At 37.5% G+C, this 26,794-nt stretch overlaps 1 protein-coding gene across 1 annotated transcript in view; it reads right to left on the bottom strand.

Moving 5' to 3' along the window:
* Positions 1–26,794, bottom strand: part of LOC117403286 (BCL11 transcription factor A a) — a 45,634-nt gene that overhangs the window by 1,679 nt on the left and 17,161 nt on the right. Inside the window, exon 3 of the mRNA XM_034005326.3 lies at positions 1–949. This exon is cut by the window's left edge and continues 1,679 nt beyond it. Coding sequence (XP_033861217.1) covers positions 1–949 — 949 coding nt within the window. The remainder of the gene's footprint in view (positions 950–26,794) is intronic.

The following is a 26,794-nucleotide window of genomic DNA, read 5'->3' as shown; positions in this document are numbered from 1 at the left end:
ACCACCAACTTGAGGGTGCTGCTGGCGCTGCCCAGCAGCTCGCTAGTACCTGGCTCTGGAGAACTGGCTGTGGACAGGCCGTCGTCAGACTTGACCGTCATGGGCGAGGACTTGTGCATGTGGGTCTTCATGTGGCGCTTTAGCTTACTGGCCTGGGTGCAGGCGTGATCACACAAGTGGCACTTGTAAGGTTTTTCCCCTGTGTGGCTCCGACGGTGGACAATAAGATTGCTCTGGAACTTAAAAGTCTTGCCACAGAACTCACACGACTTGGACTTTAAGGACGTCTGCTGTTGTTGCTGGCTGGGAGTTGATGGGGTACCAGCTGGCGACTGCAAGGTTGGGAGGGGCGGAGTGGCCAAAAAGGGGGGCTTTCCACTAGACTGGAATGGTTGTAACAGCCTTTGCATAGGGCTGGGCCGGCTGGGCGACAGGGGTGGCGTAGACCCTGTGGTGTTTCCAGCCAGCTCCCGCAACCTCCGGGAGAAATCCATGGCTGGTGGATCAATTGCCATGGAGTTGAGCCTTAGCACCCTATCAAAGGCACTCGGGTGATGTGTCACTAGAGCCATGTCCTCGGCACTCAGGTGCTGCTCCATGCGGTGAGGGTCCAGGTGGTGCCGGGGAGGGGGGCTGAAGAGTGGGGGTGTGGGCGGGAAGCGGCCCTCTCGCATGCTAGGTGCTTCCCGGGAGGAAACAGAGCTGGGTATCCGCAGCAAATTAAAAGGACTGTTGTCGGCAAGGTGGATCCCATGGAGAGGGGGCTGGGAGGTGCACTCGGCACCCACTCCTGAAGGGATGCCCACACGGGGGGTGAGGGGGCTGCCATGCTCACTCTCTAGGTAAATCCTGAACCCATGGGCGTTCTGTGCATGCTGGAGGAGGAACCATGCACTAGTGAATGGCTGTTTACAGGTTGTGCAAGTATAGCTGCTGGGCTCATCTTTGCCTGCAAAGAGAAAGAAGAAAGACCAACATGAGTCTCCAGACCCAACTTGCTGCCTTTTTGTTCTTTGAATAACTGCAGTAGAGATATCAACAATTTAAAATATATCCATTTGTATAATTGACTCATCAAAAGTTGCCATTGTTGATGGGTGCTTTGTAGAACTTTCCAAGGTTGAAACTACAGGATGATACATTGGTAGTAGATAAGTCCTTGTTGCAGGTTACAGCTGCATTGGGGGGGGGGGGGGGGGGGGGGGGGTAAATTGCATACATTTTATCTCCCTTTTTATACACCTTTGTAATCTATGCCTAATACTGTATATTATAATACCTTATATGGACAGTATTTGTAAAAACAGTGCCTAGAATAGTGTATTTTGAGAAGTTATAAAAATAAACACATGCAACATGTGACTATTTTATTTATGTTTTTAATCACTTACAGGTTTCAGTATTTATCCTGTATGATGAATGCAACATGGGTAAAGGAAATACTCTTCCTATCATACTAATGTAGGCCTCACATATTGACTACAACCACGTACTAAATTCAGCGCTGTAAGCAAAAAGGATAGTTACCAACTCCATAATGTAAGTAAAGCACCAACTCGCACATGACTGGAGCTGCAAACCAGCACCAGGAAAGAAATTATTACCAGGTGTCCTGCTGGTTTTATATTTCAATCCAAACGTATGACCCCAATTGAATAAGCTATCTAGTGGATTAATAATTTGTCCTTTTTCTGATAGGTTATACCACACATTACCCTTCGCTGTTATTGCTGGATATGACCTATTGGTTCATGGCGCGGCTTTTAGAAAATTAGTGCCATTTCAGTTGAAAGTGTTTTTAATAATTTAACGCAAATCAACGTTTCTGTTTATTAAATCAATTATGCCTTTACAAAACAAAAAAGCTCTTGCCGAGTGCCAGCAAGAAAGAATGCATTGCAGTTAACGAGAATACACAATGCTTACAATTGTGAAGGCAAAGAAACACTTAAAATAACAATTGACTTTCAATGGTACTTCCAGGCTGACCTGTAATTTGGTTCACAATCTCATTAAATGTACCCAACTCTTCTGTACTTATTCACAAGATTAGATAATAAACCTATCCAGAAAACAAGCTTTTAAACAATAAACAAATGAGAGGAAAATAAACAAAACTCTAAAAGGAAGCTGGCTTTAAAAAAAACACAATATATATATATATATATATATATATATATATATATATATATATATATATATATATATATATATATATATATATATATACACACACACACACACACACACACATACATACACATACACATACATACATATATACACACACACACACACGGATGAAGGCTATATTTGCATCCTGAGCCAAGTTGAAAAAAGAGGCATATACATACCACAGTAGTGACATCAAAAGGTGATATATTATAAGTTGAACAGCATACAGGAAAGTAATGAATACCACTACTGTGTTGTTATGTGAACCTGGTTGTCCACATAACCGATCAGACAGATACCCAACAAAATCTACTGGGTCAACCGGTCATGTAAAAGATGGTAAAATATAGGGCTTTTACAGACCCCCAGGAAACTTAACCGTAATGCACAAATGGGATATAAACACAAAGTTATTTTACCTGTTACTTGCAAAATGGTTTCAGTTTACAGTATATAGATATACAGTAAATGTGCCAAAACACAGTTCATTTACTTCTTTAAGACTCTTCAGGATTTTAATTATTCATTATGTATTTAATAGGAATGCAAAATAGCGAATAAACAAATAAAATGTACTGATAAATATAGGCAGGAAATTATCAAAAAGCATGTTTTTGTGTTTTGTACAAAAATCAGAAGAGACTCTTAAACCCTGCGAAAGATGCTATAGAACATGCTTTACTAGAATGTATTTGAGGATACAGCAGCCAGCATCACAATATATGTCTTTAAAGCTGGCACTAACTATACAATATAGTAACTGTACTGGCATTCCTTCACTTGGAATGTCAGGATTAAATTGACATAAAAATGTGAGTGAAAATCTTCTAGCCATGCAAACCAGCTTTCTGAACTTCTGCATGGCGATAGTTCCCCATGGTAGTTGATGAAAGGTGTATTTGCGTATCTCAACCTCCTTTCATCAATGTCATGCCTAAACTTGAAAAGATTTGTTTTAAAAAAAAAAAAATACAAACACACACACCAACTATGTGAATGAAAATAATTTCAAGTAATATCAAACAGAAACTACAAAATGCGTCTATATGACACAATGACAAATAAATCACGTATAAAACTGTATGTCTTTCAAAAACTATACTTTTAATGTTGCTGTCAAAAAAGACGAACAACATGGCCTGCACCAGACCTTTGTAAAAAGGGTATTTTGTCGAGTCCCCTGTCGGTGAGATGAGATGGGTTTAAAAGCTCTAAAACCACAGTTGCATTGTGGTTTAGACGCTCGCTGGCTTTTGGGGTCGCTGTTTCACACTCACCCTCCACCCTGTTACACCTACAAACCAATTTAAATGACTGTAATGCAGATAAAGTCCAAAGCAAAAAAAACAAGCGACACAAGATAAAGACAGTATATGTTGGTGTAAAGAGTACATTTTAAAAATGTTCAGTTAAAGATTCATAAAAGAAACTGAAAAAAAAAAATAATCCATGTAAAACAGCCAGGGTTATATATTTTACAGCAATTGCAATTTGTTTAAGCTATGAAACCACTGTGTCAAATATTCACAAAAAAGGAGCGTGCCATCATATTAGAAACAGTGAGATTTACTGTGTGGAACCCAATGACACACCAGGAGAAACAGATTTAATTTAGTGTATATGCAATGGATTTTGAAGCTGCCCTTAGATTCAAATGTTGTAAACAATTTTTGAACAAAAAACAAAAAATAATCCCAGTAGCATCATATGAAACACTGAGCCCCTCTCACCATGCACTGCATTTATTTGTATCTATACTTTGTAACTTGATGGGGTTCTGTCTAAAGTCTTCAATACCCACCTAACCATGTAATAAGTCCCTTATGATAATCTAAATAATGCTAGGATACTTGTGTATGTGCTCATTGTTAACCTGTCAACACACATGGGTGACTGAGGCAGCGACATTTGATGCATCCAAGCACACAACCCTGTACATTAAAAAATAATTAAATAGTATGGAATAAATAGTAGAATCTCAGACTCATATTTACTTACATCATTCAACAGTATTGCACCTTCATGCAGCACACACACACACACACACAATATGTCATGGAACCTGGCATGTCCAAGTAAGTAAAATAATGTCCGACTGCTGTTACTCCCCCACCCTGCCCCGGCCACAAATTCCATCTCCCTATCAGTTTCTGAACAATCTGATGTTGAAATATTGTCTGGTATTATTTCTGACGTTCCCTGTGTACAGTCACACTGTGTTGCTGAGGAAAATTAGAACTGAAAAAGTGGGATAGTTTATGTTTTATTTTTCATGTAGTGCTGATGTACCCTTTCTGCATACAGCAGTAGAAAGGTGCCATTTTTATTGGCTATTGAAGAACACAGTTTTGAAGGACAGGTTAGTACAACACCACATTTAACTAGACAGAGTTCATTTGATTGCACAGTGCCTGGCTTTCTGGAATTTATAATCATCTTTTCGGATGACATTTTAAATATCCAACTAGACAAATAATTGCAGGAACAACTGATAGCCCAGTCAGACTGAAGGGTTATTGATTGGCACAGTACTCACCAAAACAATTGTTCATCTTTCAAACATTAAATTGGAAATACTTAAATCTAGCTTTTGCTGACAAACTGTTAACATTAGATTTAATGACAATACAAGGCAGGCATTCCGGTAACCTTTTTTTTTGTACTGTTTAATATTGTGGAACATACAGGGCAGAACTGATAAAAGCATGTGGTGTCTTTCAGGTTTTTTGACCCATTTATTAAAAAGGCCACTTTCACGAAAATTAACACTTTTTGATGCATAGTTTGATTAACTCCTTTCCCCTTCAAAAAAATGTTTTAGAAAATTTGGGCCTACCTGACCTTGCCTTAACAGTAAATAGTGATGTGGTCTGTCCCTGTTAAAAAGCAGTCTTCTCATGTAATCCTAAAAAGAAAGGCCCTAATGCACAAGATCACTTCAAACACCCAAAACTTGCCACAATCACACAGAACTGTTTAATATTCATTTAAAAAAAAAAACTGCGCTCTTACAAGCTGATTTAGTGTCTGCGGCTTGACACTTTTAGCATTTATGGGAACTCGTCAAGCAGCTTCACTCTAATTTATGGATCCTCAGTTAATTAGAAGGCCCTCCAATTTTCTGTAAATGTGGGTCACTATCGACAGCTCAAGCATTTGATGCTTCCCGTGACAGTTGTTGGACCGACCTTCCCAAGTTGGAAAAGCTGCCCAGAATTTACAGTGCCGGGGAATTCAGTCGTGGCTGCCAGCTTTCGCAGGAAGTCAGGAGCAAGGTTGCTGCACTAAAAGATTGTTTCCTCACGTTAAACAAACACTGATGCCATCTGCATTAGCATACATCTTGAAATAACCACTTCTTTAAAAAAGATGTGGAAATCTAATTTCTTCATTATTTTTACAGTAGGTAGCCCAATTTAGCTCTAACCATTATAAGTGGCTTTAAACATGCAATATAAACATGAACAAACAAACACATGGGTAAATTAACATGACAACACAAATATGTCATGCAGACTTGCAACGCTTTTGAAGATATTTTTCAAACACATGGTAACTCGCAATAGTTACAAAGGAAATGCAATTTCAAGTTTTCTCAAGGCAGTAGTCTGGTACTAAAATAAAGATAACTTTTCAATGTTGAGGTGCGAAGCTGTAAAGACACTTTACAGCCTCTGCAGCCGAAAATGAGCAGCAAAAAAAAAAAAAAAAAAAAGAAGAAGAAGAAAACCCGCCGTTTCTGTTGCAATGCATCTGGTATAATAATGCTGTTTGGTTCTATAATCCGATTAATGGTTTTAATGTAGATTCTTGCTGCAGGGATGCCACATTCTGCCTAAGATTGGCAGCTTGTGTTTTAAAAATGACATGATAACAAGTCAGAGTGCTTTGGTTTGCTCCATTTTACAAATCCACAGACAAAAAAGGTTTTTTTTAAGCTAATCTATAAATATAAATAGATAAAGTATGCACCACTGTAAGAGGAGCATGAGATTTTATAAAAGGTACATCAAAACAGATCAATAACTGAATGCAAGCAAGATATAAAGCATGTTGATTAAAGGCACACAGACAACCAGGATCATTTTCAGCTAATTTAGATTGTTCTTTTTTCTCCTAAAGAACAAATTACCTATTATTCAAACACATTATGTATTTGTTCACACACAAAATGGACATCTATGGTAGGTCTATAGGCATAAGAATTCTAGAAAGAAAACAAAAACAGACAGACTAGTCTTTCTGAACAGTTCAAGTTTTCACTGTCTCCACCAATTGTGAAAGAACAGCTCAATTCGTTTGTTTCGACAATCCAGTTAAGATTCAACAGCTTTTAGAGATAATAGTAATTGAGGTAATGGAACAATGCTATAACAGGATTACTGAATACAGGGGAAGAATGGACACTGTCATGTAATATAATCATTAGTTTATGCTTTTAGTGCTACATTTTTTTTAAATATTATATATTATATAGAGTTATGAACTTTTCTTTAAAAAAAGCATTTACATAAAAGAAAATAGACAATTATAATACTTTGGATTTGCTGTCAGTTTTAACCAGCTCAGTAGCTGTGTTAAAATAAGATTATTTATCTAGGAGGAGTCCACAAGCTATTAACTGTGCCTCTGTTTTTATGAATTCAGGAGATCCCAAAATCAGCATTCCATTACAGCTGCCCCTGTCCTCCAACTAAACAGTTTCTTCATTGTCCCATACCAGACTCTTTGTTGTGTGCCGAGTGACTGACCACAAACAAAGGCTTGTTTGACCAACACTTGTTCCTAAACAAAACACGACGGAGGAAGTGCTGTAAAAAGAGGCTGAATTGATGTTCTGACAACTTCAAATCCAAACAGAGGAGAGTTCTCCTCAGAAACGCACATTAACGTCTAAACAATGGTGTCTAATCTCCCTATTAACTGCATGCTTCACGCGCCAAGTAAAATGATTCACTTGAAAGAGATATTCTGATAACAGGGATGGCTGCTGTTAGGCTAAGGATGTCAGTAATTAACCTGTGCTTGCTGGCACAATTTTACTTTCTCACTTATTAATTTTTACTTCCCTGAACCCTTTTTTTATGTTTTTATTATTGTTAATAGTAGAACAGTCTCAGCCTTTTGGAGACCTCTGGTTTGAATTTCCAAGTAGAAATGTATTGACCATTATTATTATTATTTTCTTAATAGATGCCCTTATCCAGGGCGACTTACAATTGTTACAAGATATCACATTATTTTTACATACAATTACCCATTTATACATTTATCCAGGTTTTTACTGGAGCAATCTAGGTAAAGTACCTTGCTCAATGGTACAGCAGCAGTGTCCCCCACCTGGGATCAAACCCACAACCCTCCGGTCAAGAGTCCAGAGCCCTAACCACTACTCCACACAGATCTTTAATCAAATCGTTAATTGACTTAACAAGCTATCAAGTTAATTGTGGCTGTTTAATGCAAAGGCATAATACACATTTTATAAATAATACAAAATGAATACAAATCTGATGTGGTAGAATAGTTTTAAAAAAATCTTTGTATTCTCAACTGTCTCTGTGTAAAATGTAAGTCAAATCTGCAAAGGAGATGTGTCCTGCTGGGATTTTTATCACCATCATGCATGTAATTCCCAATACCCCTATCTTGACCTTGTGTATACCAAATGCAATTAAGCGCAAGGAGATTTAGACACACCTGGCTTTCCATTCTGATTACATTTGATCAAGGCGAACATTATGTTCCATTTCAACTCCTCTAGGTAGGCATGTAAACCAAGGTCAATATATACAAAAATAACATACAAAATATATTCTTTGGAATGACAATGGTAACAGGTGCATTGTTATTATTATTATTATTATTATTATTATTATTATTATTATTATTATTATTATTAATAATAATAATAATTTTGCTTGAAGTTCCCTGGTGTTTTGAGGTTTAATCAGAAGTGCTCTATAATAATAACAATAATAATACCAATAATAAACCAACTTTTTCATGCTAATATTATTTCCGATATTACACTGGCGTTAGTGGAAGAAAGAAACAGAACCCTACAGTATGGCTCAAAAACAGCAAGACACTAGTTGTTGGAATTAGCATGCAGAAATAGAGTTCTGAACCACGCTGCACCCTGTGTTCAATACCTGCTAGTCAACACACATCTGGAAAAACTATGACAATTGAAAAATGTGGTGCCATGGCAATCTTATTCTGAACCACAATCAACTTTTCTGAAGGCTAAAAGGAGTGTTCAAAATACAAAATCTACAGGGTAAAATCAAGTCGAGAAGCCAAACGTTTCAGCTGGTACCTTAAATCGATGTACTGAATCATGCAAATCTTCTAATTCGACCCTTGTTGCAACCCTCTAGACTAGGGGTTCTCAAATCTGGTCCTGGCGACCCCCTGGGTCTTCTGGTTTTCATTCCAACTGAGCTCTCAATTAATTAACTCAACTCTTAATTGAACTAATAATTTGCTTAAATTAGACCTTTTTTAATTGTTCTGAGCTCCAAAAAAGATGCAGATTTAAAATGTTACAGCTAACTTGAAATCTGCAACTGTGTAAGAGCTGAAAACAAGTAAAAAGGTCTAATTAAGTAAATTATTAGTGCAATTAAGGGTTCAGTTAAGTAATTGAGAGCTCAGTTGGAATGAAAACCAGAAGACACATGGGGTCCCCAGGACCGAGTTTGAGAAGCCCTGCCACACACACACACACACACACACACACACACACACACACACACACAGACAAGCGGACAGACTGACTGGAGTACATGGCAAGATCATTTTAGTTACAGTAGTTACTGGCTAAGAGAACACCCCTCAGGAAGTAAGCAAAGTGTTCTCTAAGACGGACGCACCAGACACAATATGCCAAGGCCAATCACAATATGAATCAATACAAATGTCATGACACACCAACATATGAAATGAACAGAATAAGTAAGAGAAAAGCAGTAGACAAGCATAAGTTAATAAACTAACAGACAAACTAAATTAACAAAGCACCCCTATATAGTATAAATGCAGCAGCGGCTCTGAAAATAATTATGAATAAGAGAGCACTGTTCAAGGCAAGCATGAATTGTAACACAATGGTTATTTACACAGCACCCCTATACTACTGTACAACTCAGTCAAAAACCTGTGTAGTAAAGGGAAATATGTGTTGTAGTCAGGACACATCATGGTCCTTAACAATTCTAGACATTCTCTGTCACACACCAGCACACAATCTCAAGGTCTCCAGCTAACAATATTTCTATGCACAGATTCAACTTTTAGTCTGTTCATTGAAAGAAAAAAAAAAAAAAAAAACATTTAGGTCTCATCTCGTAAACTTAATTTTAATAGTACAGTAAGTGCCTACTAAACTGTGTTTATGATTGTAATTAAATGCCTGCACCTTTATATAATCATTCATGCAGAAGATATTTTTCTTTCTCCAGTGCAAGCTCTGTACATTTATTTATTGCAGTAGGCACAACTAACTAAAATTAAATAGAGAACCACTTAAGACAGAAGTTAATAGAGTTTAAATAGAGGGTTGTGTGTGGGGCCACCAAAATGGCACTTTAGAGATGCTGTCTGTCAGTGTGTATTGCACTTCTGTTAATCAACAAAGAGATTTCAAAATAATACAAAAATACTTATTTAAAACAAGGGAGGATTGGGAAGATTTAATTTAAGGTCCATCATCCTTGTGTAAAAAGAAATGGAGGTCAAGAATAACAGTACAGAATAGCATAGCGAAGTTGGTTTCACAATTGAGCTTTCATGATCCTATGTAGTAGACTACACCCCCCCCCCCCCCCTCAAAAAAAACAAAAACAAAACAATACATAAACCTTTTTTTGTTTATAAAAATGAAATGGGTGATGGATACTTAAAATCATCTTACGAGATCTGTATGAGGTTTACACATAAAACCAATGGCTGTACATCTGAACATGCTCATGCCAAACTCGTCCTCACATTCTCAGGGAACAATAACAGATTTATGGAGTGTTATATGTACCTTCATCACAGCATCAGTAAAAAAAACACCATAGTAACAGAGCCTAAGGCAAGGTTTTAGATACTGTCAAAACATTTATTGCCATTTAAGGACTGATGTGAATTTTAAGGTTTCATAACAGCACTTAACCTTAATTTTCTTTCCTCTATGTTTTTTTTTTTTTGGTATTATTTAATTTGAAGGATGGCTAAAGTCCTCTGAATTTTCAACATCTTAGGCGGTTTTCTAAGAGATTCTTGTTCTATTCAATCAGAATGCAACGCTGGCAGAGTTCAGGGGTAACTATTCAACATTAGCCCAAAGTCTCCATAACGCACAGTACTACCTATTTACTAAGAATATTCAAAGATACACTTTACTTTTTTGATTTATTGTGAAAACAATAATTTTAATAATTGTGAATAAAACTTTAATCTTTTTGTAAAATACCTGTATTTGAGCTAATCTATGAAATCATATACTATGATACTAATAATTATACATGTATGTACAAATATATTATTTATTAGTAGTCGTAGTATTATCTACCACCAAATAAATACATATCCATCTCATTCATATTTGATAACGTGAAAAACTGACATTAGCTACAGGTTATCCATTAAATGGTTCTCCAATTTCCTGTTTTCATTGTTACTGAACAAGACATTTAAAAACACAACAAAACACCACATTATATATAGCTCACTTCAATGTGGAAGTTAGTTTAAGCATTTAAACCTTTTATATGTATTATTGTACATCTATTAAAAAAACAGCAAGGTAAAAAATAGCTCAAGTGCTATAGTGCAGAGGACAACACAGAAACAGCCTCTTCTCTTATACACACGCTGTAGGTCAACAGTCACAGCAGCAAATACAGGAACCAGACAGCACAAAAGGATTTGTAGGGACTTGCAACGAAGGCAGGAAAAGCAGCTGTGGGCTTAAAGAATCATTCATCAGGTATAGAAACTGTGGGATTGGTTTCGGCTGGACAAACATTTCATCCGTCTCGAGTCATGTGCCACTAAGTCACTGTGTGATTTTCAAACCATCCTCATCCTTTATCTTTCAAAAAACAATACATACAGGTGGTTGTTTTCTCCCTTTTTTATACTTGACCCAGACAATATCTGGGAAATGTAAACCACTGACAAATAAAGCTGGTTTGCCTTTTTCAAGTGCGTGACCATGGGGTGTATGAATCACCTCACATTCTTGACATCAGTCCTTCAAGTAGAATGGAAACAGTAACTGGGACTATCGTATATTCTTGGACTAGTTCTAAGAAGTGTAAAATAACCAAATGTGCAGTTGACCATTTTCTGGATAGAGAGATCACTTTAAATGAATTAATAAAAAGTGTAGTGGGTTATGAAAAGATGGGGACAGGATTTACCCAGCATAACCTGTTGCAATACTGTATGAACGCAAAGAGTTGCCAAAAGCTTCTTTTGCTTTGTAGAGGAACCAATAATCAAAAAGGAGGCTGTGTGGTCCAGTGGTTAAAGAAAAGGGCTTGTAAAACAGGAGGTCCCTGGTTCAAATCCCGGCTCACTCACTGACAAAGTCTGACGCTGAGCAAGTCATTTAACCTCCTTGTGCTCTGTCTTTCGGATGAGACGTTATTGTAAGTGACTCTGCAGCTGATGCATAGTTCACACACTGTAGTCTCTGTAAGTCGCCATTGATAAAGGTGTCTGCTAAATAAACAAATATTATTATTATTAAAAAACAATAATAATAATAATAATAATAATAATAATAATAATAATAATAATAATAATAATAATAATAATGAATATTGTCATTAGAGTCATTATTGGTTGTTCCATAAAATTATTAGAGAATGGATTAACTATGATATTTAGCAATCAAGCCATTACTTATCATATTGATTAGCAAAAGCAAACTAATTTCAGCATGCAGACAGAATAGCATATGAAGGTGGGGGTTGCCTTTTTTATTTTGAGGCGTGGTAGTGCCACTGTATAGGAAATTACCCCCATCGGAAATGATGGTTGCCTTACTACTTATCCAGAAGCAAGTACGTCAAAAACATGCATGGCTGTAAATAAGCCAATAAGAGCTCCATGGCCTACATTGACTGTGTATGTAAAAATGTGAAAATGTCATAAGTTTACAAACATAGACACCTTAAAAAAAGGTTGCGGTACAAACACTTTTACATATATAACCCGACTCCCAATAACTCTAAGAAAGGATCATGAAGTTGTGTGCCATTGATCTGCATGACGGCAAAAACATAATCTGCTCACAAAGATGTTCCTCAGACTCTTATATAAGGATCATGCTATGGTGCTTGAGTTAAGTACTGTAAGTAGTTATCAGGACCCCCTCAACAGTGAACTAATAGAGACATATCTAAAAAGGGTTCAAATCAGTGGCCATCCACGACATGAAAACCTACCAGTATCTTGAAGCAGGTTTGCTAGAAGCTGCTTACAGTTACTCTATTAAAACAGAAGAGAAGGTCCGAATCAATTAATAAAGCAGTGTAAAGATGTCTGAGCGCTTTAAAGTATCCAAAACACGCAACTAAAAGCAGCAGTTTTATTTGATTCATTATGTCCAGTCATGGCAGTGATGACTATTGATTTATAGGTGTTTTCGCAGCAAGACTGCCAGGGTCTATTACTGTTTTGCAAATGTATGGTTACGTTAATACTGACCAGCATCTGCAGCTTATGAAGCCCTGTCATTTTACATTCCTTCACTGTGATAGGGTCTTTTATAAACAAACTTATCAGTGTAAAAAAAAAAAAGCTAAATTGATGACAGGCCAGATGGCATTGCCTCACTATAAACTATTATCGGTCTGCTGAAATAATTACGGAACACGTGTTCTTACTTATGAATATTTTTCTAATGCTGTTAATCTTCTGAAATAACATCTCTACCCACAGCATTCAGCAAGCTGAATTATTTTCATTATGTCAGAGACACCACAAGCAGGAAAATAAAAGGCACTACTCTTTGAAGAAATTATGATAAAGTAGGGAAGAGGATTAGACAGAGAAAAAAAAGCACTTAACACAAATGAATGTTTTTTTTAATGTATTTATTTATTTATTAATTTATGCTTATCTGGCTTGATTTTCAAAACTGTGAAAGACCTTTACAGGGAAAAAAAAACAAGCTTTACTTTGGTAGATAGCTATGTCTACCCCCCCCCCCCCCCCACCAAAAAAAAGGAACCTTAAATCAGCTGAACAGTGGTATATCACGTGGAACCAGATTGCCCGAGGGGTGTCTATCAAAAAAGTTATATTAATAAAAAACATGAGGAAACTCATGCTCATCTACAGGGCCTTAGAATGTAGGAAAAAAGCTTGATCAACATGAGAAGAAAGGGACCATTACACAGAACAGTGCCCCAGGCCAACTTCTCTACAGTGTGAGACACGTAGGCCCAGCAGTGCAGTCAATAACTACATAGGATCTGACATTTACACAAACATGAAGGGCTACCGGTTGCTGTGAAACAAACATTCGTAACACACATTTTTCAAAGAATGCAACTATGAGGTTATGTAATTTCAAGTGGAGAGTGATCTATAAATAAATAAATAAAAAGGAAAAAGGACATGGCCTTCTTTCTGAAAATGCACAAATTACAAAATCTTTCTTATAAAGTATTTCATTATTTCATTACGAGTGGTTATTCCTTCAATTAGCTCTTTAAGACGAACTAATGTTCCATTTGGCTAAAATTATTATTATTTTTTTATTTTATTTTTTTTACTCAAAGTGGTTTGAGAAAACCAACTTCTGGGAAAAAAAAAAGAAGTTCTTGAAATATATTCCAACCCCCTTTCCATTAGCTTTTGAAAGCACGGTAATGGTGATAATGTTGTTCCCATCAGAATGGATTTTAGTGCTACACCACAAATTTATGAATTATTTTTATATACATGTGGTCACCAACTTCCAAATGCCTTCCAGCTAATCGAGGACACCGCCCTGAACTGCGTTTGAGGGTCAAATGGCCAAATTAAGAAATAACGGAGAGACAGGATCTTTAAACCGCATGGACCTGCATTAAGAAGAAAACAATTTCTCAAAAGTTATTATCTGAAGTTGCTTCTAAATTACTCTGCTACAAAGGGGATTAGTAGTAGTTCACGTGGGATTACAGAAAATATCTGGAGTTACAAAGAGGAATGTTTCTCATTATTTTAAGGCATAGCTGTAAGTATGTCTGTTACTACAAAGTCAATGTGCAGCAATATGTCAGAAAGGTTATCTGTATCCACACAAAACCTCTTCACATGAAATCCTATGGTTTTAATCCTAGGTATGGTTTTCAGTTCAGTGTGACCAATGTGAGATTAATTTCTTATATAGTGTTAGTCGCTAAAGAACAAGTTACAAAAAAAAAAAAAAAAACACACATGGAAGAAACATGTATTGCCCTGCTGTATTGAACAAATATTTGCTGTGCAAACAGAAAATATGTTTACTGACCGGTAATAGAGGGTGACCACTAAATTCAGTTCAGTTTAACACATGGTCTGACAATGGACATTAATGCTCAGCAGCACAGCAATATACTAGAAAGATTGGGACACACATACAGTTGCCTGTACATTCACCAATACATGACTAATGAAATTAGGTAACATTAAAATAAATGTGTCACACATAAAACTGTGTCCATTCTTAAGATAACCAATGTTTGAAGCATTCAGGTAAGACTCACTAAACTTGTGATAACTAAACTTGTTCTCCTACCTGTATGTAGTGCAGTGCAGCTCCAAGCTGTGCCCACAACCTCAGCTATCATAATCTATATTACTGCTGTTCTGATGTGCTATAGCAGTATGAGAACTAGTCAAAATCTACAGCCTTTTTGTGCCAATTGAGAAATCTGTATTTTAATGGAATTGTATGTTGTAATTTGCTGTAAATAGTTAAATCATGGCCTCATACGAAACACACGTAGTGCAGGTGGCCAAAAACTTTCAGCACCAGTGATAAAGTGGAATTTTTTGTTCAAGAAACATCACTGAAAACAGACTTGTCAAAATGTTCCAAAACATATACTGACCAAAAAAAAAAAAGTTTCAATCCAATTTTAAATTTCAGCCAGTCTTTTAGTTCAGCAACAAACATTTATCATTTTCATCAAATAAAATAAATACAATTAGAAACTGGTTTAACTTTAAACAATATCTTGCACAACATTAAACAACCCTTTGAAAATATACAAAAAAAATCTCCCTGACTTAAGAAAATAAGGAATTTCAAAGTAAGAAACTCAGAATATTTCATTTTGTACGTAATTATTCCCAGCCAACAGTTTTAAAAGTTTTGGCATCACTCCTACCTGAGGCCAAGCTGGATGACCCTTGGGTATTTGCCCACCCTCTTTGTAAAAAAACAAAAAACAAAATTAAAAGTGAAATGCTTGTGTAGCATGGTGTGCAGCAAAACATGAGTCGCAGTAAACAGTTAAGACACATATTTCACCTTTGCTATGAAAATAATGAGCATGTTAACTTTCCATAGGTGCATTTAAGTCTGCTGACTGTTATTTATGTTATTTTGCTCAGATACCTAACCTGGCAAAGTTTAGCTAGTCTCATAACACTACAGATTAAATATAACCTTCCCTCGGCATACCAGACCAAGATAAATGCAACACAAACCGAGTCTTGACGTCTAGTTTTCCCGCTAATATTTCATTCCAGATACTCCCCACACCAGTTTCCAGTTGAATGCTAATTAAATACAAGTGTTCTAATCTGTGACACACCATCATATGTGCCTTCAGAATACAGCAGTACCAAAGGTATTTAAAAAAATGTTTAAAGCATTTAATCCTTTCCTATGCAGCCTACAGTTTTCTGTTTTTTATGTAATTTCAGTGTTGTTTATTTACTACTTATAAAAATATGCAGTCTATCTTGAAGCCTGTTAAGTAGCCAAGTTTTCTGCCAGTTTTCACCCAATCACACTTCTTTATACACAGACCAAACAAACTATTTTCTGATGCCAGCTTTTATTGGGTGATTAATAAAAGATGTTGCACAACTCTTAAAAAAAAAAAAAAAAAAAAACATATATTAGGTGCAATACCTACAAATTCTTTCGTGCAGCTGAAGCTAATAAATCAGGTTTTAACAAGGCAGGAGTTGAAGATTTAAAACGTGTTGGAACGCTACCTTTACACCATGCCAAAAATGTGTCCATACTTATGGGTGTGGAGCTGCCTATAGAAAGAGCACAGAGATCACTGAGCAATGAGGGTTCCTTTTTCCCCAGCAGGTTCCAGAGAAGACTTCAGAAAGTAAAAGAAGAACTACCTTGTAGTCGTATCGAAGTTGTGACTAAACTGCGCAGAGGGCCTGTATTCCACAAGCACTGCAGCACTGGGACGAGAAATGAACGTGAGAAGAAACCTGTACAAATTACATTAACCCCTTGATACAATGCTTTTCTTGAAGTGTCAAATGTAGCACTTACAAGTCTACTGACAGCCTGGCCATGTAGCCTGTGTCAGACTGACTGATTAAAGATTGATTTATTGATCGATTCCAGTCATTCATTCATTCATTCAGACAGGCAGTCAATCAAAAGAGGCGGTGTCCAAAAGTTCCAAAGTAAACAACCTCAAATAATCAATCAATCTTTATTTTATGTAGCACCTTTCATCGTGGACCACCATCACAAAGCACTTTACAAGATACAGTAAAAAAAAACTAAAAAAAAAAAAAAAAAAACCAACAGGCACAACAGTGTGCATATGTCATATAGAATCATGAGGATAAGATACAGTGAAAAATCAGAAGTATAGCAAAGACATATCAGGCTTATCAGGCTTAAAGAGCATGTAAAGCAAGAGAGAACAATTACCTACAGCCTCATCTTGGGCCTATAAGCAATGAATGATGACTGTTGTATTGTGAACTGAACACCCAGAAGCCATCACCTGTATTTCACATTTTAGTTATAAAACCTAAACTTCAGTAGTGAAAAATATATATATATATATATATATATATATATATGGTTTTTTGCTGATAATGGAAACAATTAAATTCTGACACTTTGTAAAGCCACAAGTTGATCAATCTGGTAAACTGTGACAGAAAGACAATGATCTTTGGTGGTAAATCTCCCTCTCGACCTGTGAGGGCGCTAAGTAATGGGAACAGAGTACTCTGGACTGGTTGGCCTGACAATTCATTCCCAGGGTTAAAAGGAAAGGGGGCGGAGCTTCGGTGCACTAACTCATCGACCCAGAAGGGAAATGATGTGGCAGCTGCGGATTTGGGTAACGGCTGCAATCGTTTACCAAGGGGTCATGCGTGACGGTACAAATAGGGGTCGAAGCAACGTAATCTGTTCCTTCAGTTATGGTTAAGGAATGACGCGGAAGGACCAGTATTGTGAAAAGTATTGCAAGTGTTTTGTTTGTTTTGTCTTGTCTGAAAATACTGTTTGTTACTGTTTAGACGGCTAACACGATCCAGAGCTGTCACCAAAGGCCAGCACCAACCTGGACAACATCACTCTACTTTGTTTCATGAAGGACTGTATATTCACAATGAGCACTCGAGCACGCACTGTGGACTTGTGTTTGTGTTTGTGTTTGTGTTACGTGTGGGTGAATAAGAATGGGACTGTTTATTATTTGGGAACCAACCATGGATTTAAACAGAGCAATACACGCCGCTGTATTGCCTGTTAACTTTGTTTATTATTTACTGTTATGCCATCAGGCAATTGGATTACAAACCATTAAACAACATTGCACCTGGATTATAATCTTCTGTCTGTTTATTGATCACCTGTGCCTGCACACTGTTAACCACTTTGCCACAGAAACATACAGCTATTATAAAACTATAATAATCATTACAAATTAACTAAAAACGTGTAATTTACTGTTCATGGAAAAGGGTCAATCGCAACCAACTAACAATGTATCTGCTGCTTATAATTCCAGCCATGAAACCCACTCTTCTCCCATCAATACATGTACAGCTCTCTTCAAGATCTTGAAAGCGCGTGCAATAAAAACAGGCAGACCTGCCCTTACAACATTGCCATGTGAGGAGTTGTGGGATTACACCCCAAATTGTCGTGTATTGCCTGTTGCAACAGTACATAGTTATGTGATATAAGGCTCACCATACAAATTATTTCTATTCCATGTCAAGCGGCATTCCTTTCTCTACAACTAAAAAGGGAAACCTGCTTTGTTACTACATGCTTTGCTTGCACTCAACTCTATTCATGTATCAAAAGCAAAATGTTTTTGTCTGCTATCCTGCAATAAAAAAAACAGTTTTGACAGTCTCTCTCATCGGCTGGGTGGAGACACTGTGGTTGGATTTGAACAACAGCATAAAAAAACGCTGTCCCTACTGAGAACAGGTTGTCAAAATGCTAAATCTCAAAACTGTCACCTGCACATTACGGGTGCCCAAAACATAAAAAAAAAAGGTGGTAGTGAGTCAGTCATGGCACCCTTTACTTGTCGGTGTCAGATTACATTTCCACAACAGCTGCTCCTTTTGTCTACTTTCAGTGAAGCCAAACCCGCCTAAAATTTCATTTAATCTGCAGTAAACTGGAGTGTCAGACACTTAAATGGCAACTAAAAGCGCCACTCTCAGCTAACTGAGTGACACTTGCTAATAATAGCCTCTGCTCAGAAAGCAGGAGCGGACATTTTGTGTAACCAAAGAGGAACCTGTGTATGGGAACGGATCAGCATGGCCAGTCTCAGCTTCTCAGCAGACAGGGCCAAGCCCACCCGGGCTCTTAAGTGATTAGCCACACTAATACCACCAGTGACCTTTCTTTCAAGCCAAGAGGCAACAATAGTTGTGGATTTTGTTTGGGGTGGGTGAATAAAAATGACACCTTCCAGTCCCCTCAACCATAACAACGCCTTCTCATCCCTTTTTGTCTCGTGTTTACACTGGACCCAATTTACAGCAGACAGGTGCCTTCAGAACACCACAATTGGAGGCATACCAACCTGAGGTGGAAAGACAATCTGTAGGGCTGTGGAATGCAAGAGTACTTTCCCTTTTAAAAGAATGTTACGCCATGTCAACAGAGTACACTTAATGTGTTTGTGTCCATCATTATGTTGAGGAAATACCTAACAACTGAAAAGGAAGCGGTCTTTCCACTCCAGTGCAGAGCCACGTGATAGCACATGTAACAAAACGTTTTTTGGGTTATTTTTATGAAAACACATGGCTATCTATAAAAAAACTTTAAAAAAGAAATTTGAAAAAAACTTATTTACATTTTTTTTTTTTTAAATTCAGGCATAGATACATAAAAAACACAACAGTGCAAGGGGATCTTGCTCTTCTTAGTTTCCTATTTGGGAGATGTTATTTGACCACTCTGAAATGGGGGGGGGGGGAGGATTTCTTTAGGCTGATTGTAGAAAAAGAAATGTGTTGCAAGGGAAACAGGCCTCTCAGAAATGAAGGGTATGACGTGATGGGAGGGGGTCAGTCTAAGGAGGTGCAGCTGGCTTAGAGAGATTTCTAGTCAAGCCTGGAGATGCAGTTGATACACCAATGAGAAGGTGGACAGTTTTATTTTTACTTAAACCCTTTCAAAGCCAAGATTCTCAGGGTTTTTTATTTTGTTTTGTTTTGTTTTTTTAAGGCACCCAATTAAAACTAGAGAATTAAAGCATTTTTGGCATTAAATGTCTAGCCCCTTCCCCCTCAACGATAGCTAAGAGGACACAGAAGTAAACAATGCCCTTTGAAGGACCCCTTACTGCCCTTTATTAGCAGTGTGCATTACTGATTCATTTTCGATGTTTTGGAAGTACAGCTGACTGGATGTGTCAGCTATGCTCCAAATGGGTTTTCACAGGTCAGGGTTCTGTAGTCGGCTACAGCAAATACTATTTTTAGTCAGGATAAGGTCACCATGCCTTTAGAGACAGTGAGGGCTACGATAAAAACGTATTGATCAGTCTCTGCAACTACCACTCGATAGACTTGTGGACTGAATTGCACAGCAGTTTTCACTACAATAAAAACTTGCTGAGTTCAAAATATTTTAGGATACAGACTTTTTTTTTTTTTTAAAAAGCAATATACAGATTACTCAATCCTTTAAACTGGGGCAAAGAAAGTCACAGTAGAATTGCTTTCAACTCCTCATGCTGCTTGGTCAAATATAAAGGTGTATCTTGCAAACAGCAGGATCTGCTGAAACAAAAAGGCTGTAAATTAAATTAGGATTTGTAGAGATGATAACTGTCTATATGTGTTACTGCCTTAGAAGACATGAAGCTTCCCATATACTGACCAAACAGAGCCATAGGGTTTACAAAGAAAAAATGGTGAATGGTGTGTTAATGTGTGTTAGCATTTTCAATATACCTCTCTAAAGTTCCTCCTAACACACACACTGTACAAACTTGTGCTAAAATAAGAGTTTAATAAGGAAGAATTCCATGACACCAGTAATCACTTTCACTAATAGGTTCCTTGAGGGTCCCTCTGGATCCTTTATATTCAAAAAAGGACACATACTTAAAAGAATATATTTTTAGTGTCAGTTGGTCCACATGACGAGAAACATGACGGAATCACAAAATTAGGCATTTTGGGAATTGAATGCTGCAGCGTTGTGTTTTTTTCCTCGCAACTCCAGTTTTCTGCTTTTTTTTTTTTATTTTATTTTTTTTTGCACTACACCCAGCCGTTGAGTGAATTCATCATGTGACTTTTCACGTGTCTCTGCTGAAGCTCAACATGGCAGCTGCACCAACGAAGAAAGCAAAAATGCAATGTTTCAGCAAGAGCTCAAACAGTTTCTGATTATCTGTGTCAGGATAGTGGGATACTATTCAGCACATTTTGCTGTCATTCGATTGATCATGTTGCCAATCGCAAACACGTAGAGAACAAGAAAGCAAAAAAGACGGCACCAATGTCAATGGAAAAGCACTGCATTCTTCTATGCTGAAAAACATAGACCCGAGGCAGAGCTTTCCCAAAGTAAGCTCAATTAATTGCGTATTTCATGATTGTTTAGTTTATTTCTTTCCAATCTTAATAAAGCTATAATTAGCATAACCGTTTCTTAATTATATTCTAGTATCTGATGACGAAGAAACAAGCTCAAAGCTATTTTTCTAGCTATACATTCCTTAAAGGAAATTTATCACTTTCCTGTGTAAAGGATGTAGTTATTACACTACACACCGTTTGTTTCCTAAAGATATTCTGTCTGGAGACACACCTCTTGTTAAATTTTGCAAACAACAAGGCAAGGAGGATTCATAATGTGTTTACATTAAAAGGGGTGCTATTTCAATTACAAATCGAGTGATACACAGCAGTGAATGTAGTAACAAGTCAGTCAACACACCTTTTTTATTTAAGTGTTTATTTTATCCTGGTTATTGTAATGTCAGTAAACCACTAAACTTAATTTGTGGAGTACTGTAAATAGGATTACTCTCACATGACATTGCTGGACTGTTACTAAACTCTCATATTTTTTATTGTTATTGTAATGCCAGCAATAAGCTAAACAAGTCTTTTCAAAACACCTTTATTTGTAGACTGAACTACAGTGTTTGTGGAAGACTGTAAATGATTCTCACAACAGTGCTGGACATTTGAACTTGGAATATAATTACATTTTCCTACTTATTTTAATGCCAGCAATGAGCCAAGTGACCTTTACATACATTATGGCATGCAAGTGTCTTCAGGTGCTTTACTTACTATTACAGCAACAAGAGTCTGATTGAAAACCTTGGCTTTAATAAACTGATGCAAGAGGACACACCAGGCATTCAACTTTCATCTTGAATGGAAAATTTTGAGCCAATTATATTCCCATAAATACCTCTCCATTACAGCAAGCCCTTTATTGCTTTAGAGACTGGCGACCACAGGAACTAGTGTGAAACTGGAGGGCATCTTCATTTATCATCTGCACCAATCTCATGGCCCAGCTTGCAAACAAAATATGCCATAGTAAACATAATCCATACATCACGTTTTGACACCACTGATCCCATTAGTGAGCCACGGCTGGCCTAACGGGAGCATCCTACCGTACATTAACAATACAACCGCTGAAACATTTGGACAATATGCTGAAAATAGGATATTGTGCCCAGAACACTAGTTCATCTCTGGAGTACATTACGCATTTGCTCACTTCATAGAAGACACAGATGTCAATGTTTAGGGATATGCCCGAGCAGACTGTACAATGAAAATATTGTATAGACCAGTATAATGGGGAATTGCCTGCATTTGCCTTTTTGCACTTTTCACACAAATTGTTATTTCCATGTCCACTACAAGAAAACAAAATGAATGAATAATTTATATTAAAAAAAAAAAAACATGGAGCATTTTATTTCCAACATTGAGCATTTTTGCTTGAGATTTTACAACAGCTGAACCCTATAAGAGTTAGCGCTAAAATGTGCTTAATGCTGATTTAACATCCAGAATTGTTGCAACACATAATGATCAATATGTCAATAAACAAGTTTTAAAGTTCACTAAACCTCCATCCAGATAGTACTTCACTAGAATCCCTTGCTGTTCTGTGTTGCGCTGTGCTGTGCTGTATCTCCCACTTGCTTAAGAGCAGCATATACATATGCAAATATAGCATAGGACTGAAACCTGCAGCCCCCCATGAGGGCTGGGGCATATACTTAACTGCATCCTTGAAGAAAAACAGCCTATAGAATCTATTGAAATAACGGTCTGGCAATTAAATTGCATGCAGCTGCAGTCAGAATGTACTTGCTTCGGAGATGTAATTGCCTTCTAGCAAAGACAAAAATGCAGAATTTTCTCAAGCAATAAGCACTTGGTCCACCAAGAAGTGCTTGAAATGATGTAATCAACCGCTCTGAATACTAAAGCAAGTCTTCTGGGAAGGAGACTAGCCTCTCTATATGAGTTTTAATATAAATATTTCATTGCACAAGCTTCAAAACCCAGTTTCAAGCTACACTATTGATTATTCACAGCCTTTTTGGGTGGCAAACCTGAGCATTGCCTTACAATATTAAACCACCTCTTAGGGTGATCGGAGAATGGACAAGTACACCTCAGCAAGCATCTGACAGTTTTTTGGTTTTTTTTCTACCTAATATTGCTTGAACTTTAAATGCTATTTGGTCATGTCTGAAAACCATGTGGATTTCAGATTGAGTGTTAGAGGGTGTATTCAGTTTGGACTATTCAAAACAGTTATAAGCTGGTGTTAATGCACTGCATTATATGGACCACCTGTTTTAGGCTGGAAATAGGTTAATCTCAGCATATCATGGTCTTGCTGTTTAAGGTTTCACTGTGTTCCCAGACATGTTTCTTGTACAGAAATCACGACCTTGCATGGGCAGTGTCAAAATGCTATGTGTTTTGTCTTCAGAATACAAATCACCACAGTCACCCAGAGACATACAGGAACAGCACAACCATCTCAAGCCATATTTACAGGCTTTATAGGGCACAATTGGGTTGTCAACAGTTGTTTCTACATATCCAAAACAAGACTGTATTTGGGAAATGGTTAAATGGTTAGATGTGTTTTACTTATTTATTTTTCTTCAGAAAATAAATGTGTTAACAAACTCAGCAGTTTTGCAGGCTGTTACAAAGGAGAAATCATCCCTTTTAAGACAGACTGAAAAGTTCAGAATGCCTCAGCAAAAAAACAGCCAGTTATGCACACACAATTTCAATGTATACTATGCAGTATTCAGCTCCATATTCTATGCATTATGCAGTAAGGTCCAAGAGAATGCTGGGTTCATTCATATCTTAATATAGAAGTACACTACACTAGCAGCCAAAGAGCAGGGATACCATTTCTTTAATGCTAATGTCGGTGTGTCATGAGAGTGCTAAGAGCCGCAGTGAAACATTTGACAACATGAAAGCAGTCATAAATTACATGACAACTCTCTAAAAGTCATGATGAAATAAAAGTCATGATGAAAAGAGCTGACCTGCAACGCATCTGATGCATTGTGGCAGCTATGCCTTGGCAAGAAACGCTGGGAAGTGATACACTGGTTAGCATGCCGGCAAATGCAAATGACTAACCATGTTAGTCGATCATTTTATTCTGCCACTGCCACACTCAGAGCCAAGGCCTACCAACAGCATCTCAAGCATGATGTTGTGCCATTTCTTCAGACATATCAGCATTACACTCCAGTGTATTTCTTAATGGAGCTCTCACGGACACATCCTCTATATACACATGTACACTGGAGCCAGGTATGAGCCACAGTCCCAACCCTGTACTGACCTCACTTCTACCACTGACCTCTTTTCACAATGGCTCCACAATCTACCCATGTAGATCAACACACATGTACAGTGTTAAGACATCTGAGGGAGGTGGAGTGAATTATTAACAGCTGCACTACCCACATTATGAAAAGTCATTGGGGGACCTTTTCAGTTGCTCTTTAAGTTTGACAAATTGATGTATTCAGAAATGCTAGCTGTATCTACAGTATAAGCAACCACATTTTCCTGTCTGCATGAATTAAATAAATAAATAAATAAATAAATAAATAAATAAATAAATAAATTTGTATTTTGCGTACTTTTCCTGTAAGTAGTCACATCATCAATACTGATGATGGCGTTTTAATTCTGGACTTGTGCAATGTCTGTCAGCTTTAAATACCTCGTTGTATTACCTGAATAGGTGGATGGGGTGAGGCATGCTGGAAAAACGGGTACAGTACTTACACTTCAATTTCTTAAACACATGTTTGGTCTTCCACATGGGTCACGCAGCTAAAACATTTAAGACGGTGAGGTTTGCAAAATACAAAACAATGATTAAGCATCATAAAACTGAGTAGGTCTTATTTAAAAGGAGGAGATTGCTCAAAAATATAAAAGTTACTTAAGAGATCATTACTAGTGACAGCTCAAACTGCTCATAATTCCAGAGGCAGTTTTCCAAAGTAGGACAGTCTGCAGTATGCAGTTGAAAACCCCAGAAGATAGCCATTGCTGTCAGATTTTAATTTTAAAAACTGATCTGCACTGGGCTACATTTATTGATGTATTATTTAGTTCATTCATTTCACACTGTATACAAGGTCAGACTGTTTATAAAAAGGAACTGAAAAGTGAAACATTTAACAAACTGCAAAAAAGACATGATAAATTGAATATCCCAGTCCATACCGGACTTCAATAACCTTCAAAAGGGAGATTCTGTCGTCACCCAAGTTTGTATATCAGATAAATACAGCCCTGTGTGGCAGCTACTGACTAAAACAGGGAGCTGTTTAAAGAGAGGTTCTGACCACAGGCTGTGAGTGCAGGGGAATAGTAATAGTTCCTGTTGTCCCGCCATGTTTCTGTTACACCACATGTAGATTACTTTGCTGTCTATTTATAGGGCAACTTCCACAATTTATGAAAAGCCTCTCTCAGTATAATTCGCCATTCAAAACACCAAACCCACCAGGGCCCTCAGGTTACTGGCACTGTCACAACTCTTTTTTTCAAAAGCAAAGCCAGAAGATATGATAGAGCCGCCAGCAAGGCCAACAGACCAGTCTGAACTGGTTCAGAGATAAAAAAAAAAAAATTGAGCCATGTCGTTATTCGCCTTTAGCCAAAAAGACTTGGGAGTATTTGATTTACTGTACAGTCAGCAGGTAAAAAAAAATTGAAAAGGCTTCACTGCGCTCAGGCTATGACACTCTCTCATCAAAAGTCTGGACCTTAGCCAAGTTCATCTGTTAATGGAGAGCCACCATCAGGCCCCACCCCTCCCCCAACAGTCCGCCCCCCCTTCCCCTTGTCTGCTCTGTCGTTCCACCTCTCTCAAGCTTCTAAAAACTAGACAGATTATTCCCATGCCTTTCCCTTTCTATTCAAGATAAACAAAGTGCTTCAAGTTCAGGGCACACCCTGGGACCCTTGACAAAGCAATCTATCATTCTGTCTGCTCAGCCAGTCTGGCCGCACTGAAGCTAAAAAGGAACTAATGGTTCCAATGCACAATTTTCCCTTTGTGCTGTTGCCCTAGTGCTGCTAACCCCTTTTCTTTGCCACCTTCTCAGAAGCAGATGTGCTTGACCGCTCTGCGTAAGCCCCTCCTGGTCGAGACACACTCTTGGAATGGCAAGCTTAGCAAGCTAACCAAGAAATAACGCCAAAGCCCTGTCCACTTCTACAAACACTTACGTTTCGCTGATTCTTTCAGGGATAATGAAATGTGGCTGACTTTAAACACAGAAAACCCTGGATCCACCCTTCAGGGTTACTTATGTTTTAGATTGTATACTATTGTGCATTGTACACGTACACATTTACGTGTACAATGCACAATACAAAAATAAAAAAACACATTCATTTAAAATAGAAAAGAAAAAATTCAGTACTTTGGCATGTAGGCCAGCTGTATACTAATAATAATAATAATAATAATAACAATAATAATAATAATAATAACTAGAACTGCCAAGCAGTTTTACAGCTTCCAAGCTCAGTACCAGTTGGAAATTTTGGTAAGTTGTAGCATTGCAGCAGATCAGTTTTATGGAGCAGTTTCAATTCAAAA

This window comes from Acipenser ruthenus, chromosome 5 (assembly GCF_902713425.1).
Source record: "Acipenser ruthenus chromosome 5, fAciRut3.2 maternal haplotype, whole genome shotgun sequence".
NCBI classification, from domain to species: Eukaryota; Metazoa; Chordata; class Actinopteri; order Acipenseriformes; family Acipenseridae; genus Acipenser; species Acipenser ruthenus.
Note: the sequence above shows the minus strand (reverse complement) of the source record. Positions and strands in the feature narration are given on the sequence as shown.